This window comes from Megascapheus bottae, chromosome 22 (genome assembly GCF_031878675.1).
Source record: "Megascapheus bottae isolate mThoBot1 chromosome 22, mThoBot2.hap1, whole genome shotgun sequence".
Lineage (NCBI taxonomy): Eukaryota > Metazoa > Chordata > Mammalia > Rodentia > Geomyidae > Megascapheus > Megascapheus bottae.
This window is the reverse complement of record NC_143530.1, coordinates 14,825,113-14,843,105: the sequence shown is the minus strand read 5'-3', so window position 1 is coordinate 14,843,105 and position 17,993 is coordinate 14,825,113. Positions and strand designations below refer to the sequence as shown.

The following is a 17,993-nucleotide window of genomic DNA, read 5'->3' as shown; positions in this document are numbered from 1 at the left end:
ACATTTTACTAGACATTGATAATTAAACTGGAAAATGAAGCTTACCTATTTTGGATCAGGCTAGACAGTCTGCCTTCCATATTTGTGTGGCTCTTGCTTTAGTAAAAATGGATAGAATGGGTCACCTACTTTTAAAGGTCCAATTTTTTTCTAGGTGTTTTAGATGACCATATTGTAGTAAATACTATAGAGATCATGGGAATGAAGGGCATAATAAAGCCATTTTCCAAAATGAGCTGGTGCCATGTAGTCTGATTTCCAGAGGCACTCTCAAAATACTTCAGGCTAATTACTGTTAATTTGGGGAGGTGAAAAATTTTCTTTTTTCTTTTTCTTTTTTTGACAACACAGAATTGCAGCATAATTAGAAGAGGGTGTAGAATTCCTGTTAATAATTGACTTAATTTTTAATTAAGAGATAAGATTTCTTTTGAGAAATCTCATAGTAAAATCTCAGAATGTAAACATATTAAATAGTGCCATCCATAGCTCTCTCTAAGATTTTAACTACTGGAAAACCTTAACCAATTACAATAGGTTTTTTTTCCTCTTTATTTTCAAAAATGATTTAATTGCTTTTATTAGACATTGTTGGCTGATTTTTTGTAATTACAGCTCATCTAAATAAACCTTTTTCTGAACATTAAAATTTGTAATCTGAAGATAGAATCCCAGTTTTAATGAATTTACAGAAGTAGCACAATCATTTTATTCCTTTAGGAAATTGTTATCACTAAAGTGAAAAGGTAGATTATATTTCATGTTGTTATATGATGGGGATGTGCTTGACACAGGAATTGTTTCTTTATAAAGTTTCAAGGGATGTCAGTGTTCATTTCAGTTCCCAAATGGTTCTATTCCACAGTAGAAATCTGAACCATGTAATTTGAAATCCTTAACAAAACTTGGATTTAAGTTTAAAAATATGAAAAGCCAAATGCAACAGTGGAATTCACCAGGCACTAACTTTAAAAATGAACTATATAGCCAGGTGAGGTGGTTCATGCCTATAATCCTAGTTACTCAGGAGGCTGAGATCAAGGTTCAAAGCCAGCCTGGAATTAAAAGGACCTGACACTCTTATCTGCAATTAACCTCTAGAAGACAAGAAGTGGAGCTTGGCTCAAGGGTAAGGTTGTGGCCTTGAACTGAAGTGCTCAGGGACATCAGCCAGGCTCAAAGCAAGCCCTGTCACCCAAAAAATTAAACAAACAAACAAACAAATAAATAAATAACTGTACTTACAGGAAGAGAGGGAAGAAAGGAAAAATTGGGAGAGCACTGGATGGAGTGACCAAAAGAATGGTGTCCAAAAAGAAAGGTCCTCTTTACCTGACTTTTACTACTGTAACTCCCCTATACATCACATTTATCGTCACAGTAAATCAAAATCAACTTGGTTATAATACTAATAAGTAATTTCCAGTTAAGAGAAACAATTGTTTTCCTAGTTGTTGTGATCTTTTTTATTTGTTTCTGTAGTTTTATATTTGGGGACTGGGTCTGGGGCTTGAACTCAGGCCCTGGGTTCTATCTCTTAGCTCTTTGGCTAAAGATTACCACTCTGCCAAATGAGCCACAGCTCCACTTTTCTCAGAATTAGAATCTGACGGCTTTTTCTATTCTGATTGGCCTTGAACTTCAATCAGATCTCATCCTCCTGAGTAGCTACACTGACTTTTTGATGGGTAATTGGAGATAAGTCTCTCAGATTTGTCTGCCCAAGAGGATTTAAACCACAATCCTCAGATTTCAGCCTCCAGAAGACTACAGGTGTGACCACCATCACTCAGCTCACTCAATGTCATTTCTCAGAAACTAAAAAGTCAGCTGTTGAGGTATGCTAGATAGATGCCCTCTCTAGGCCAGGGTCTTTTAGGAAACATATACACCATATCCAGGTTGTCCCAGAAGAAAGTACAGAGGAGCTGCTGTGTTACAGCCCAGCCAGCCACTCTGCTAGGTGTGATCAGTGTGAAATCTCAGGCTCAGACTGGGGACACTGATTCCCTTTTCCTCCTGCATGCTACTTCCTTTTCTGAGCCTCCCTCCCAGCTCCTCCTCTCAGCCTCAATTGTTTCATTCTGTGTGACTGATGTCCCTGAGCTCAACAGCTCAACCCCTAGAGCTCTACTACTTTGACCCACAGCAACACTTGCTGGTTCCAAGTGGTTAACTGGAGATAAGACTCTCATAGGCTTTTGCTCCTAAGCTGGCTTTGAAATGCAAGCCTCAGGTCTCCCTCTCCAGAGTAGCTAGGATTATAGGCATGAGTCACAGGAACCAGGCTCAACCTCATCTCTATGGTAGTAGCACTCTGCCTGTACTTCATGACACTGAGAGCAGGACACAGGCCCCTTGCTGGGAATTCCATGCTTGGCTCCCTTTGAACAATGATCCTCAGATCTCAGCCTCCTGTGTTACTAAGTTTACAGACATCAGCCACCACCACTTGAATGGAGAATATTTAAATAGTGTAGACCAAAGGCTTTTATTGAAAATGTAGATCAAGCTGAGTAGGGTGGATCACACCTATATTCCTAGCTACTCAGGAGGCTGAGATCAGAGGATCGAAGTTTCAAGCCAGCCTCGGCACTAAAGCCAGCCTAAAGTCAGCCTGGACATTAAAGACAGTGAGGGAGCTAGGAGTTGGGCTAGTGGCAAGGTGCTTACCTAGCATGCACAAAGACCGGGGTTCAATTTCTCAGAACCATATACATAGAAAAAAAGCCCGGAGTGGTGCTTTGACTCAAGTGGTAGAGCTCTAGCCTTGAGAAAACCTAAGGACAGTGCTTAGGCCCCGAGTTCAGCCCAGGACTGGCAGGAAAAAGAAAAAAAGTTGGGTATGGTGGTTTACACCTGCAGTTCAAGCTACTCAGAAGACTGTGATCTGAAGATCAAGGTTCAAAGGAACAGAGGGCATTAAAGCATATAAGATTCTTATCTGCAGTTAATCACTAAAAACCTGGAACAGGGCTGTATCTCAGGGGTAGGGCAGTAGCCTTGACCTAAAGAGTTCAAGGAAAACACCCAGGCCCAAAGTTAAGTCCCATGAACTAAAAAAAAAAAAAAAAAAAAAAGGCAACATCAGATCTTGAAGAGTCTGGTTAATGAATATGGGATTCATCCTACAAGGGATTGATTGACAGTTGCACTCCAGATGGAGGCAGCAGTGAGGTCCCTCTGTAAACAGTGGAGGCAAAACAGATGCAGACCTTTTCTACTCAAGGCTGGGCACTCTTCCCTTCTTCCACCTTTACTCCAGGCTGCAGAGGACAGCACTGGACAGCACACACTTGCCTGACATGCTGGCACAGCCAGTGCTTCCACAGCACCCAATCATATCCTCTGGGGGACCAGCCTGAGGCCCATCCAGGGAACCAGGCAGCTGAGTCATGGTAGGAATAATCGGGATAGCCCAGGAGAGGCAACAGTGGAGGCTTGGAGATGCAGACAGACACCTAGGTGGGTCTGGTTAGTGTAAAGCTTACCACCATCGTACAAAAATGACTGTGCTCTCATTCTGCTCTTCCACCCAGATTCCAAACCACCACAGCCCAGGCCAAACCCAGCCCCCCTCCCAAAGAAAAAACACAGCCTGAGGCTGCTGCAGTCTCCAGGGATGGATTTTCCTCACCTCCACATAAATAAAGTTGAATTCTCTTTGCAGGATTCTGTGGTTCTGTTCAGTGGGCATTTCCACTCAATTTCCATTCTGCTTTTTTCTTTTTCTGTCTGTATTTCTAGTTCACTGTCAATCCTGTGCTTCATCCTCACATCACTGTCCTCCACAAGGCAGGCAGATCCCAACTTCCACAGGCCATTTGGTCCCATGAAGCAGCTCCCACTCCCAGGGCACACAGAAACATGGGGCTTGAAAGCTCACCTCGAGAACTCACACCTGTGATCCTAGAAACTCAGGAGGCTGAGATCTGAAGATCTGGGTTTGAAGTCAGCAAAGTCCATGAAACTCTCATTTCCACTCAACCACCAAAAAGTCAGAAGTAGTGCTGTGATCAAGTAGCTGGGGGCCAGCCTTGAGCACAAAAAGCAAAGGGACCCAGCCCAGGCCTTGTGTTCAAACCTTACTACCAGTAACTCCCTGATACCAGAAGATAGTGCAGTGCTAGGGCTCCCCCAGAAAGGAGGCACAGAGGCAGGGAGTCCCATGAAACCATACTTGGAATAAATTGTATCCAAGGAAAAGGTCTAAAGAATAGCCTCAACCCTGTGGCTAATAAACAGTGGGAACAGAGAGAGAGGTGCAATGAGAGAAGAGCACAGCCTGCAAGGAAACAGCAGGCTGGAGATGTGAGAACCTGCAGGAGGAAGAAGCTCTTGACACTTGGTAACTCTGAAGAAAGCTATTGTAACCCAGTAACCTTAGCTACTCAGGAGACTGAGATCTGAGGATTACAGTTCAAACCCAACCCAGGCAAACAAGTTCATAAGACTCTAATCCAAAATAAACTACTCAGAACAAAGCCAAAGGAAGAGAGAACGGGACGGCTGCCTTTGTATCCTGTGTCCTCCGTGCGGTAGCGACGAGAGAATGATATTAAAACGGGTGATGTTGAAAAAGGCATAAGATTTTTGTTCAGAAGTGTGTCCAGTGCCTCACCATTGAAAGGAGAGGCAGAAGACAGGCCAAGCAGATGGATTCACTTACAGAGATGCCAACAAGAACAAAGGCATCACCTGAGGACTCCATACCAAGTGACACCCACACCAAGTGGCTGTCTGCGTTTCTAACTCCTATCCGCATGTTTCAAGTGGTTGAGCTCTTGACTCTAATAACCTGGAGGCCTGGCTGCCCATGTGGTTGTAAATGCTTCACCTGCTGCACGGCTTGGGCGTGGCTAGGACCCTGCGTGTGGGTTCCTCTTGGTGGTGGTTGACTGTGGCATGGTCAGGTGAGCTCCTGAGTCTCTACTACCTGTGTGTGGTGTTTACTTCACAAGCTCAGCCCCACTGCGGGGCGGGGCTGCTGCTCTCCATCAGCCCAGAGGTGCAGAGAGGCCACTGGGCTTCTCTCCCTCAGCCGAGGATGGAGAGGAGCTGCTGGGCTGCTATTAAACTGACTCCTCGCTCCTTCACTGAGTGCTGGAGACTCTATTGCTGGGTTCCAAATGGCCAGGACATTGCATCCTAGCAATTGTCAAGCTGTGAGTGTGAAGCACAGTACAACAAAATAATTTATTAAAACACCTGGCAATCGGCCGGGAGTTTGGCCTACTGGTTAAAGTGCTTGCCTAGCATGCATGAAGACCCGGGTTCGATTCCTCGGTACCACATACATAGAAAAAAAGCCAGAAGTGGTGCTGAGGCTCAAGTGGTAGAGCTCTAGCCTTGAGAAAGTCCAAGGACAGTGCTCAGGCCCTGAGCTCAAGCCCAGGACTGGCAAAAAAACAAAACAACAAAAAAAAAAACACCTGGCAATCAACCTAACTATAAGGATTAAAGACCTTTAAAATCAAACGTATACAGTTCGGCTGCTACCCTGGATACCTTGGTCGCCTCTCAGTGAGAATCCTTGTCGCCACCTCTGCCTGGTTTCAGCCCCAGTCACAGACACCCACAGGTCCCCAACATGGTGAGAGCATGTCCATCCCCGTCGGCCAGGCTGCTGTCCAGATCGTCCATGCCTGCTGCGAGCTCTGCTGCCTGGAACACGGCATCCAGCCTGATGGCCAGAGGCCAAGTGACGAGACCACTGGGGGAGGACACGACTCCTTCCACACCTTCTTCAGTGACACAGGCTCTGGCAACCACGTGCCCAGGGCCGTGTTTGTGGACCTGGAGCCCACAGTCATTGATGAGGTGGAACTGGCACCCACCGTCAGCTTCTCCACCCTGAGCACTCATCACAGGCAAGGAAGATGCGGCCAACAACTGTGCTCGTGGGCACTACACCATTGGCAAGGAGATCATTGACCACGTCTTGGACCCCATGAGAGAGCTGGCCGATCAGTGCACAGGGCTTCAGGGCTTCCTGGTGTTCCTCAGCTTTGGGGGAACTGGCTCTGGTTCACCTCCCTGCTGATGCAGCGTCTCTCTGTAGACCATGGCAAGAAGTCCAAGCTGGAGTTCTCCATCCACCCCCCTCCAGGTGTCCACAGCTGTGGTGGAACACTCCAACTCCATCCTCACCACCCACACCACCTAGAGACTCTGACTGTGCCTTCATGCTGGACAATGAGGCCATCTATGACATCTGTCGTGGAAACCTCCATAATGAGCGCCCAACCTACGCTAACCTGAACCACCTTATTATCCATATTGTGTCTTCCATCACAGCTGCCCTGAGGTTGAATGTGGCCTGAATGTTGACCTGACCGAGCTCCAGATCAATCTGGTGCCCTATCCCCGCATCCACTTCCTCCTGGCCAGCTGTGACCCTGTCGTCTCTGCTGAGAAAGTCTACCATGAACAGCTTACTGTGGCAGAGATCACCAATGCTTGCTTTGAGCCAGACAACCAGATGGTAAAATGTGACCCCGCCATGGTAAATACATAGCCTGCTGCCTGTTGTACAGTGGGACGTCAGTGCTTCCATTGCCACCATCGAGACCAAATGTACCATCCAGTTTGTGGACTGGTGCCCCACTGGTATCAAGGTTGGCATCAATTTCCAGCCTCCCACTGTGGTTCCTGGTGGAGTTGGCCAAGGTATAGAGAGAGGGCTGTGTGCATGCTGAGCCACACCACAGCCGTGGCCGAGGCCTGGGCCCGCCTGGACCACAAGTTTGACCTGAGGTATGCCAAGTGTATCTTTGTCTACTGGTACGGGGGTGAGGGGATGGAAGAAGGAGAGTTTTCCGAGACTGTGAGGACATGGCTGCCCTAGAGAAGGATTATGAGAAAGCTGGAGCTGTAGCCCGGATTGGGAGCATGAGATCAGGAGTACTAGCTGCTGTTTACAGTCCCTGTCTTGTGATTGTTTTTCTTTCTTTCTTTCTTTTTTTTTTTTTTTGTGCCGTCCTGAGCCTTCAGCTCAGGGCCTTTGCACTGTCCTTGGGTTTTCTCAAGGTTAGAACTTTACCAGTTGAGCCATAGCACCACTTCTGGCCTTTTTTCTATGTATGTGGTTCCCAGAAATTGAACCTGGGTCTTTGTGCATGCTAGGCAAGCTCTCTACCACTTTGAAAATCTTCCAGGCTTTGTCACGGTTTTATTTCTGTTTGCAACTGTTTTAATTCTGACATTTCAATAAAATATTTCCATATAAACTGTCAAAAAGTAAAAACAAAGCTTTTACAACACGGAAGGAATTGATGGGAAAGACCTCCCATGTTCATGGATGGAAAGAGTTAAAACTTGAGCAGCTTAGAGTTAGGAGTTTGGCCTAGTGGTAGGATTTTGGCCTAGAAAGCAGGAAGACCCGAGTTTGATTTCTAGGCACCACACAGATAGAAATACCAGATGGAAGTCGTCATGGGGCTCAAGTGGTAGGGCTCTAGCCTTGAGAAAAGCCCAAGGACAGTGCTCAGGCCCTGAGTTCAGTCACCAGGACTGGCAAAAAAAAAAAAAAAAAAAAAAAACAGAAACAACAACAACAACAAAAAAAAGAGCAGCTTAGGATGTGTGCAGTTTTAGGAAGAAAATGGCAGAAAGTGCCTCAAAATGGTAGAGTGCTAGCTTTCAGCCAAAGTGCTCAGAGACACCATCCAGGCCCTAAATTCAAGTTCCCCTCCTGACACCCCCACTAAAAATATCGAGGAAAAGAAGGTCAAGAACCAGTGTTGGAATAAGCTTGTTTAAAACCTCTGTGGCTCTCAGGGTTAAGGAGCCTGTAGTCTGCTGTTTGGCCCTGAGGCAAGTAAAGTTAAGGATTGAGTCTCACTAAGGAATCAGGTGCATATGGTAATTTGCATATGAAAGGTGCTCTGTGCAGATTCTAGTTCTATCCTGAGAAGTTACTAATCTTGGAAGGAACTGTTCTTTACTAGCTTGCTAGGTTCTGAAGTCAAAATATCAGTGCAGATAAAGCATTCTAGGGGCCAGGAGTTTGGTCTAGTGGTTTGATTCCTCAGTGCTGCCACATATACAGAAAAGGGCCGTAAGTGGTGCTGAGGATCATGTGCTGGAGCTCTGGCCTTGAGAAAGTCCAAGGCCCTGAGTTCAAACCCAGGATTACCACAAAAAAAAAAGCATTTTAACCCAGATGTCTCACAGTTAGGTTGTTGCAGGCCAGGCCTTTGAGGAAGCAAGGGTCTAGTGCTGGCCCTTCCCTGTTCACAAGGCTTGCTTTGTTCCCCTGGGGAAGCCAGGCTGGCTTTGAACTCTTAAATCCTCCTGCCCTCACCTCCCCAGCCCTGGGATTATAGGCACATCCCATCACACCTGCTGACCACACAGCTTCAGGTCTGCCTTGGTCTGGGGGACACTCCTGGGTAGCTGCAGCCAAGCCCAGAACTAGCTCGGGAGTTCTGTCTCTGCTCCCATCTCAGTGAATGTTGTCTCCTAGGCAGCATAGGCTCAGATAGTGTTACTGAAGTAAGCAGGAAATCTTTTGCTTATTCTTTCCTTTCTTTTCTCTCTCCGTTGTCTCTCCATCTGTGTGTGTGTGTGTGTGCTGTCTCTCATTGTCTCTGTCTCTGTAGCTATCTCTCTCTGTCTCTCTTGTCTCTCTGTCTCTATCTGTCTGTCTCTGTCTCTGTCTCTCTCTCTCTCTCATTTGGTGGTACTGGGGCTTGAACTCAGGTCCTCTTCCAAACTTACCTTGGCTGCCCAGCTGAAACTCTACCAGGAATACAGGTCTGAGCCACTGGTGCCTGGCAGATTCCATATCTTGTAAACACAGTAAGATATACTTCACATAAAGCAACTTCACCTAAAACAACCATTTTAATGCGTTTAGTGTGTACAATCTATCAGCATTAAGTAATTCACACTATTGTAAAAAAAAAAGAAATCAGGGTTGGGTGTGTACCTAGTGGTAGAGTGCTCGCCTAGCAAGCACGAAGCCCTGGGTTTCATTCCTCCATACAACATACTCAGAAAAAGCTGGAAGTGGTGCTGTGGTTCAAATGGCAGGGCGCTAGCCTTGAGCACAAAGTGTCCAAGGACAGTGCCCAGGCCCTACTATTAATAATAATAATTAATAATGACAATAATAAATTATTGGGCCGTGTAATATCCCGGGGTTTTTGGGAGGCCACAAACCACCCAGCAGTAGAGTCCCCAGCACTCAGAGAACTGAGCTAGGAGTCAGTTTAACACCAGCACAGCAGTGTCTGCTCTCCACCTTTGTGCTGATAGAGAGCAGCCCCGAGCTTCAGTGGGGCTGAGCCTTAAAGATGAACACCACGTGCAGTGATCGTGAGCACCAGGATGGCACCACACGCCATGGACAAGAGGTCAGCATGTTTTACAAAAACAAAATAATTTGGCAGCTAAGGCTGCCAGGTTATTACAAATGAAGGACTGGGCCATGTCCCCCAGCTTCTTAGGCTCAAGCTGAGGCCAGCGCCTTCCCACCAGAGCCACAGCTCCACTTGCTTCTTCTCAATAGTTTACTGGAGACAAGAATCTCACAGCCCTTCCTCCAGGCCGGGCTTTGACTCTCCATTCTCAGATCTCAACTTCCTGCCTGGCTAGGATTACAGGTGTGAGCCTCCAGTGTGCAGCTAGTTTTCATAATTCCAATGCTAACTACTCACGAGGCTCAGTGCAGGAGTCTCCAGGTTGGAGACCAGCCTCACCACTGAACGTTGATAGATTCCCAAAAATAAAACCAATCAGGAGCAGGAGTTTGGCCTAGTGGTAGAGTGCTTGCCTAGAATGAATGAAGACCTAGGTTAGATTCCTTAGTACCACGTACATACAAAAAAGCCAGAAGTGGTGCTGAAGCTCAAGTGGTAGAGCTCTATCTAGCCTTGAGGAAGTCCAAGGACTTTCCTCAAGCCAAAAATGAGTGCAAAACTAACTAAATACAGAAAAATAGATGCTGATGCCTACAAAGGGTTGTGTTTACCAAAGATTTCCAAGTAGCAAAGTTTCCATCTTCCTGGTCACTCAGCATGACTGCTCAGTATTTGTGTTTTAGGTCTGTTGTGGAGCTTGAACTCGGGGCTTGGGTGTCCACCCTGAGCTCTTTTGCTCAAGGTCACAACGCTCCCGATTTTCTAGTAGCTAATTGGAAATGAATTTCATGCATTTATCTGCCTGGGATGGCTTTGAATGGCTCTTCCCAGACCTTGGCCCCTTTCTTTCTTTCTTTCTTTCTTTCTTTCTTTCTTTCTTTCTTTCTTTCTTTTCTCCTTCTCCTCCTCCTCCTTCTTTTTCTACTTCTTCTTCTTCTTCCTCATTCTGGCATTTGACTCAGGCCTGAGCAATGGCCTAGGGACTTCTCAAGAAAAGAGCTCTACTACTTGAGACATGGTACCACTTCCAAATTTTATCTACGTATGTGGTACCAAGGAATCAAACCCAGGTCTTCGTGCATGCTAGGCAAGCACTCTACCATTTGACCAACATCCCAGCCTAGATCTCAGCCTTTTCAATACCTAGGACAACAGGCATGAGAAACCAACACCAGGCTTCAGTACTCATTTCTAGGATTCTAAATCCATAGCAAAGACCAATAGCGAAAACCCTGTGCTTTTACTGCCACCATGTGGTAGAGTATGGAAACTACAAGCTGGATGGATGAAACCTGTATTCTAGGAAATTTGTATTCATCCTGCACTCTATCATAATAGTCATTAAACATCTTCTTGGACATCATAAAAAAATGTCAGCTGAGCACTAGTGGCTCACATGGGAAGTGGTGCTGTAGCTCAGATTGGTAGAGTGCTAGCCTTGAATGAAAAACTCAGGGACAGTGCTCAGACACTGAGTTCAGTCCAAAGAATGACAAAAAAGAAAAACACTAGTGGATCATGCCTAGACTGCTAGCTACTCCCAAGGCTGAGATCTGAGAATCATTCTTCGAAGCTAGCACAGACTGGAAAGTGTGTGGGATCCTTATCTCAAAAAAGCAAGAAGTGAAACTGTGGCTCAAGTGGCACCACACTAGCCTGGACCTAGAACAAGCTTAGCCTAGCGACAGCACTCAAGCCCTGAGTTAAGCCACAAGTTTACCACACATAAAGAAAATCCCTCCAGTAAGAATATTTCCTCACAACTCATATCAAAGACTGTTCTCAGCAAATCCCAGATCACTGGCTGTGCACAGAACAAAGACAAGATCACACCTCAAGACTTGGCATAATGGGATCTGCGGTTTACAAACACTTGGCCTAGATATGTTCTTACAAAATTCCTTCCCTTCCTGCAAACTTCGCTCAGAGGTGATGATTAACACCAAGTGCCACAGGTCCCTTCCCTGTCCCCAACCCACACTGTGTCCCTTGTCCTGCAGCACTGCCCTCCTCCTGCAGGATGTGGTCCTTCCTTGCTCTCTGAGGCAGTGTGCCACCTGCCTCTTCTCACTAGGAATTGTGCTCCACAAGGATGGCAGCTCCTGTCTCCTTTATCTTCCCCAAGCGATTCTGTATTCCATCTACAGAACAATTCCACAGGCTTAAGAACTACACATTTAAGTGGTCAGAGCAATGTCCCAACACAGCCAGGGGATTCATGTATTAATTTGCATCTGGAGAATGAAGTTAGGCAAAAGCAAGTGTTTTGGCCTAGGATTGACAGAACTGAGTCCACTCTGGAGGGAGGGCAAGGCAGGAGAGGGGTCCTAGCTCCTCTCCAGGATGCAGGAATCAGATCAGGGCAGGCCCAGGGAGGGGAAACCGCCCCCAAAACCCCACCCACAGTGGGGCCGCAATTTCCACAGTTCTGCCAGCCCCTAGCTCTGTTGAGGTTTGGAATCCATGAGTGGGTGACACCACTCTTAAGGTTAGAGCCCTCATGACCCAGGTGTCCTAGAAATACCCAACAGACACGTGTGCACATGAGCTCTACTCGCCTCCAAGTTCTCACAGCCAATCAAGAGGAGATAACAATCCCCACCTCACTCTGTTTTTCTTTGTTCTTTCTGGCTTTTTTCTTTTATTTTTTTCTTTATTTTATTTTTTTGCCCATTCTGGGGCTTGAATTCAGGGCCTGAACACTTTCCATGAACCTTTTTCTCAAGGCTAGATCTACCACATGAGCCAGAGAACCACTTCCAGCCTTTATTATATATGTAGTAAAAGAACTGAACCTGGGTTTTCGTGAATGACTGGCAAGCACTCTACCACGAAGCCAAAGTTGCAGCCGATCACTCTACTTTTCAATCCAGGAATGTGGGTTGGAGCAGAGCAGGGACTACCCAGAGCCAAGGGCAGGTGGAGAGAAGAGCAGAAGAGATGAAGAGTATCAGGAAAGGGGCTCACAGGAGAGGCCTGACCTCCCTCCTCTCTGCTCTCAAGGAGGCTCCTTGCGAGTACTTAGGAAAAGACAGAAACACTCTAAAGAAGTAGTGCTAGAAGGGCAGCAAGCTGCCTCAGATTGCCTTTCTCCTCACCACACACACCCCTCTACACCACGCACACATCCCTGTAAACCACAAACTCACTTGTGCCAGGCTGCCTTGTGCTTTGGGAAGCACTGCCAGGAAAACACCTCCTGCAGCTGTCAGAGGGACACAAGAAAAGCAAGACACCAACTTAAACAGGATGTCCAGAGGGGAGGCAATTATGGAGCAAATACTGACTGTGCCTGAATACAGGAAGCAGGCCTGAGTCCATGCCATCTGTACAGTCTACCCTGTGTCCTAGACAAACCCAAAGCCCTGGAAATCTCTAAGGTCTGTGATCACAGCTTAGTGTGTAGAAAGTTCTTGAAAAACAACAGGATACAGGAACAAGGAAGAAAACCCAGGTGAGGACTGACAATATGACCTTCTAGGACCCATTAAGCTCCAAGCACACAGTCCTGTCCACATTCAGCTGCTCACAGCTACAAATATCCCTCCCCAAATACACTGAGCTCAACCTGGGCGCCAGTGGCTCAGGCCAGGAATCCTAGCTACTCAGGAGGCTGAGATCTAAGGATCAAGGTTCAAAGCCAGTACAGGAATTAAAAACTTGTGTCTTTTATCTCCAGTTAATCACTACAAAATGGGAAGTGTTTCTGTGCTCAAGGGGTAGAGTGCTAGAATTTAAAGGTCAAGCCCCATGACCACCCAAAAAATTTTTAATGAAAACAAAACAAAACATTCAGCCCAGCAAACATGATGATTCTGGAATATAATTATATTTTTATTTTGTCACAAGTTTCAGGAATCATCTTTGATTTATTAATTTTACTAGGCTATCTCATGACAACAATTTGAAAAACACACCCAGATCCACATTCTCCTTATCAACAGGGAAGCAAGAAGCAGTGGGCAACTAAAAGAGAGGTCAGGGATGGGGACTCCGTGGCAGGACGTAGTGAGAACCCAGGTGTGGAGAGACAACACAGCAGCTCATGATGTCCCAGGAGAGAGGAGGAGTGGAGGAACTAATGTTGTGACTCTCACTGTCACACAAAGCAGCTGGGTCACACTGCAGGAGAAAAGCACAAGGACAACAAGGCAGATCAGGCTCTGTTAGGGACACACTCTGAGCAGGCCACCTGACACCCCAGTCCAAAGGCCCTGCAGCCACCACACAGCCTTCCCTGTGCCTCAGCCCTGCCCCCCACTTAGGGCCTCCAGGTTGTCACCTTTTGCAGGTGAGAGGGAAGCATCAGAGCCCTGGTCACTGTCTGCCTCTGTGGTAGAAGAGGAACTGGTTAGAGCACAAGGGCGTCACTGGGGGAATTCTGGGGTGGAGGAGCTCCCACAGGTCCTGTCTGCACACCACCAAGGTCACCTCCCTCCCACATGCTACTCACTTGAAGCCTTGTCATAGCCTTCTCTTTTGCCACCTGCAAGGACAAACAGCAAGTGAGGGGGGACACAAGCACTGCCATGAGGGTCTGGATGAATCCCCAGCCTTGAGTTCAAGGGAAGTTTCCAGAAATGTGACTAAGGAACCAGGGATTCATCTGGAGAGATGAGCACAACATTTGGGAAGAGAGACCCCAGGACCTCCTGGAGTGTGACCTCAGTGGGGACATTCCCTGGGGACCTGAGTGCTGGAATCTGGTCCCCCTCACCACCCTCATGGGTAACTTTTGTGTCTTTCATCTGGGAATGCCCTGAGTGTGCACCACTTCCCATCCCGTGTGCAGCACACACTTCTACCTGGGGCCTGAACCCACGAGGGGGCCAGGAATTCACACCTCCACCTGCCTACCTGCATTCCTCTTCCTCCACAGCACAAAAAGCACAGCCAAAAGAAGCAGAACTGCAACGATGACCATGACAATGACCCACACAGGAATGGTGGGCTGAGCAGGTGGCTCTGGAGGAGGGGAAAGGAGGATGAGGTGTGCTCCTGCTCTCAGTCCTTCCCCTGCTGAGGGCTCCAGGTGGCTCCTGCTTTCTCTGCCCACCTGCTCTGTGCCCTCAGCCCCTGCTTACCCCATGTCAGGCTGAGGGGCTCAGGCAGCCCCTCATGCTGCACATGGCACGAGTATCTCTGCTCCTCTCCAGAAGATACCACCACCGCTGCCCACTTCTGGAAGGTTCCATCTCCTGCAGGCCTGGTCTCCACCAGCTCCATGTCCTGGGTCAGGTCCTCCCCATCCCTTCTCCAGGTCAGGGTGATCTCCGCAGGGTAGAAGCCCAGGGCCCAGCACTTCAGGGTGACCTGGTGCTCAGAGCTGGGGTGGTGGGTCACGTGGGCCTTGGGGGAGTCTCAGAAGACGCCAGAAATTCAGATCCATGTCCTGGCCTCCCGTGGCCTCTGTGCAGCTCCGGTGACCATCCCAGGAGGTGGGGAGCCCGGCCGCTGTACCTGTGCGCTGCAGCGTGGCCTTGCCGAGCTCCAGGTATCTGCGCAGCCACTCCACGCATGTGCCCTGCAGGTAGGCCCTGCATTGCTCAGCCCAGCCAGCCTCCTCCCACTTGCGCCTGGTGTTCTGAGCAGCCATGTCGGCCGCGGTCCAGGAGCTCAAGTCCTGGTTCAGGGCGATGTAGTCCTGGCCATCATAGGCGTACTGCATGTACCCGCGGAGGAGACGACCATCTGGACTCACGTCGCAGCCATACATTGTCTGGATGGTGTGAGAACCTGCCCGGCCCACGGTCAGCCCCTAAACTGAAGTGAAACCCGCCCCCCCTCCGCCCATGACCCAGGGTGAACCTGTGCTGAGACCCCGGGCTGGCGGGTGGGAAGGCGGGGAGGGGTGTTGACCTCCACCTGGTGCTCACTCACGGCCTGTGCTCTGGTTGTAGTAGCGCAGCAAAGTCTGCAGGTTCAGTTTGTCATTCTGCGCAGCGTCCTCACAGATCCTGGTCTCCCACTCCCAGTACTCGGGCGTCTCCCGCTCCACCCACGACGCCCGCGGCTCCTCCCTGGGGTTCGCGGCATCGCTGTCGAAGCGCACGAACTGCGAGTCGTCCACGTAGCCAACGGCGATGTAGCGGGGCTCCCCGAGGCCCGGGCGGGACACGGAGGTGTCGAAATACCGCAGGGAGTGGGGGCCTGCGGGCGGAGCCGTGAGATCCGCGCCCAGCTCCGGGCGGGAGGGGAGGAGGGATGCGGGGACCCGGGGACAGAACTGGGAGAGGTGATGGGGACGCGGCTTCCTGGATCCCCTCCCTGTCCCCTCTCCCAATCCCCCTGTCCCCTCTCCCTATTCCCCCACGCCCTCTCCCTGTCCCCCTGTTACCTCTCCCTATCCCCCCCCCCCGTCCCCTCTGCTTGTCCCCCTCTCCTCTCCCATCCCCCGGTCCCCTCTCCTTGTCCCCACCCCTGTCCCCTCTCCCTATCCACCTCATCTCCTCTCCCTGTCCCCCCCCCCGTCCCCTCTCCCTGTCCCCCCTCCCCTCTCCCTATCCCCTCTCCCTGTCTCTTGGTCCCTTCTCCTTACAGCCTCATCCCCTCTCCCTCTCCCCTCTCCCTAACCGCCCCCCCCCCCGCCTCGTCCCCTCTCCCTATCATCCGTCCCCTCTCTCTATCATACGTCCCCTCTCCTATCCCATCGTCCAATCTCTCCTTATCCCCCACCCCGTCCCCTCTCCTTTTCATCATGTCCCCTCTCCCTATTCCCCCCCCCGTCCCCTCCCCTTCTCCCCCCTCCGTCCCCTCTCCTTATCCCCCCATCCCCTCTCCCTATCTCCCCCTGTCCCCTCTTCCTATCCCCCCCGTCCCCTCTCCACCCCTGCAGACTACGCCTGCGGTTCTAGGACTCACCCGCCCAGGTCCTGGTCAGCGCCAGGACCCCGGACAGTAGCAGCAGGACAGATTGGGGCGCCATGCTTGCCTGGCTCGCCTTCCAGGAGACTCTGAGTGTCAGGAGCTCCACTTTAGAACCCGGACGCCGTGGTCCTGATTGGCTGATCCGGAGCCCGACACCCAATGGAGGCGGGAACTGGGGCCGCGTCACCAGTGTCCGGGCAGAAGCCGCCCGCACAGGTTGGAGAAGAAGTGAAACCAGAGTCCAGGATCCCAGGGCTGGGCTTCCCGACCCAGAGCCGCCCCGGGCCCGGGCACCTGGGGGGTCGCCCTGAGCCCCGTCCTCCTGCTCCAGCACTCTCTGCCGGCCTCCTGTGGATTTCTGGCCAGGGACCACGGCACAGGTTCTCTGCACCCCACACGTTCCTGGGCACCCCGAAGTTATTTATACCATGTGAGTTCTGTCTGTGGATGTTCACAGTGTTAGACATGAGACAGTCCTTCAAGGTGGATCAGGCGCAGTGATCCTAGGTATGGTGGGACTCACATCTAAGCAAGCTGAGGCAGAAAAGTCCCTGAGACTCTCATCTCCAATAAACCACCAGAAAACCGAAAGTGGAGCTGTGACTCCGAGTAATCCAGTGTTAGCCTGGAGTAGAAAAGCTCAGGGCCCACACCCAGGCCCTCTGAGCTCCAAGTCCTCCACGCACAGAAGCAACAACAGTCCTGAAAAATACTGAATTTGTCAGAAATGGAGAGGTACAAGGTGAACTAATTCAGCAGTGGTACTCCCTGCTGAAAACGAAGTATACACTGTGGAAAATGAAGTTTACAACTTGTGGGTGGGAAATGAGGAGAAAACTGGGAGAGTAAAGCAAGGAGTAACAGTGTCCAAAAAGAAATGTTCTCTTTCTTTACCTGACTTTTGTAACTGTAACCCCTCTGGATATCATCTTTATAATAACAATGAGATACTTTATTTCTTTTATAATTCTTGTAATTAACAACTGTTTATTCATGGGTTTTGTAATTTTTTGTTTTTTCTGTTTGTTTCCTTTTTGTGCTAGTACTGGGGCTTAAACTCAGGCCCTATTTCGCTGAAGGCTAGCACTCTGCCACTTGAGCCACAGCTCCACTTTTGGCTTTTGGGGCTGATTAATTTGGAAATAAGAATTTTGTATGTTTTTCTTTTCTAAATTGTTGGGGCCTGGCCTCCATCTCTGAGGCCTAATTCTGACTCAGCTGCAATTAAAGGGCTTTGACCAGGCATTGGGTCCTTTGCATACCTCTCTTAAGGCATCTGTGTGTACGTGACTCGATTGAACCCCCGCAGCTTGCGGGTCTCGCAGCAGCTCAAGTCTCACCTGCTTTCTCGAACCTGTCCCACCCCCCTACCTGAAAGCCCCACCCAGACCCTTAGTGGTAGCACAGAGGCCCTCTTCCTATTGGCTAGCTTCCCAGTTCCCACCTTCTCCTACCCTAACAGTATATAACTAATTGTCTGACGCAATAAAGAGAGAGCATGAGAGAACAGCAGATCAGATCAGCAGAGATCAGCAGAAAGATCTGATGCGCTTTCATGGTTAACACTGCTTCTGACTCAGCGTGGTTTTTTCTTCCCCGGTAATTGGGGGAGGGCTGGGTCATCGATACTTACCATCTCGCTCGGCTCCCGGGGGACTACAGGCTGGCCCTGTGTGTCCCTTCCCGTTCCTGTGTTGCTGCCCCAGACAGGAGCAACACTAAATGGCTTTGAATTTCAATCCTAAGTGCCAGCCTCCTGAG

At 49.3% G+C, this 17,993-nt stretch overlaps 1 protein-coding gene and 1 pseudogene across 1 annotated transcript; one reads left to right on the top strand and one right to left on the bottom strand.

The window, feature by feature from the left end:
- The first annotated feature begins 5,601 nt into the window (after positions 1–5,601).
- On the top strand, positions 5,602–13,414 carry LOC150047968 (tubulin alpha-1C chain pseudogene; annotated as a pseudogene).
- On the bottom strand, positions 13,179–16,290 carry LOC150047967 (class I histocompatibility antigen, Gogo-B*0101 alpha chain-like). The gene is made up of 8 exons (XM_090355237.1): positions 16,231–16,290; positions 15,246–15,591; positions 14,826–15,101; positions 14,450–14,725; positions 14,223–14,330; positions 13,819–13,851; positions 13,648–13,695; positions 13,179–13,487 (listed from the first exon to the last, which is right to left on the bottom strand). The coding sequence occupies exons 1-8, from the start codon at positions 16,288–16,290 to the stop codon at positions 13,483–13,485; spliced, it is 1,152 nt and encodes a 383-aa protein (XP_090211363.1). The 3' UTR covers positions 13,179–13,482.
- Positions 16,291–17,993: the final 1,703 nt, after the last annotated feature.

Excerpts from the sequence above, each read along its gene's own strand:
- LOC150047967 (XM_090355237.1), bottom strand. The coding sequence starts at position 16,290 with ATGGCGCCCCAATCTGTCCTGCTGCTACTGTCCGGGGTCCTGGCGCTG. Across the intron at positions 14,331-14,449 it reads GCCCCTCAGCCTGACATGGG|AGCCACCTGCTCAGCCCACC; the intron begins GTAAGCAGGGGC and ends CCCCTCCTCCAG. Across the intron at positions 13,696-13,818 it reads AGGCTATGACAAGGCTTCAA|AGGCAGACAGTGACCAGGGC; the intron begins GTGAGTAGCATG and ends CTTCTACCACAG.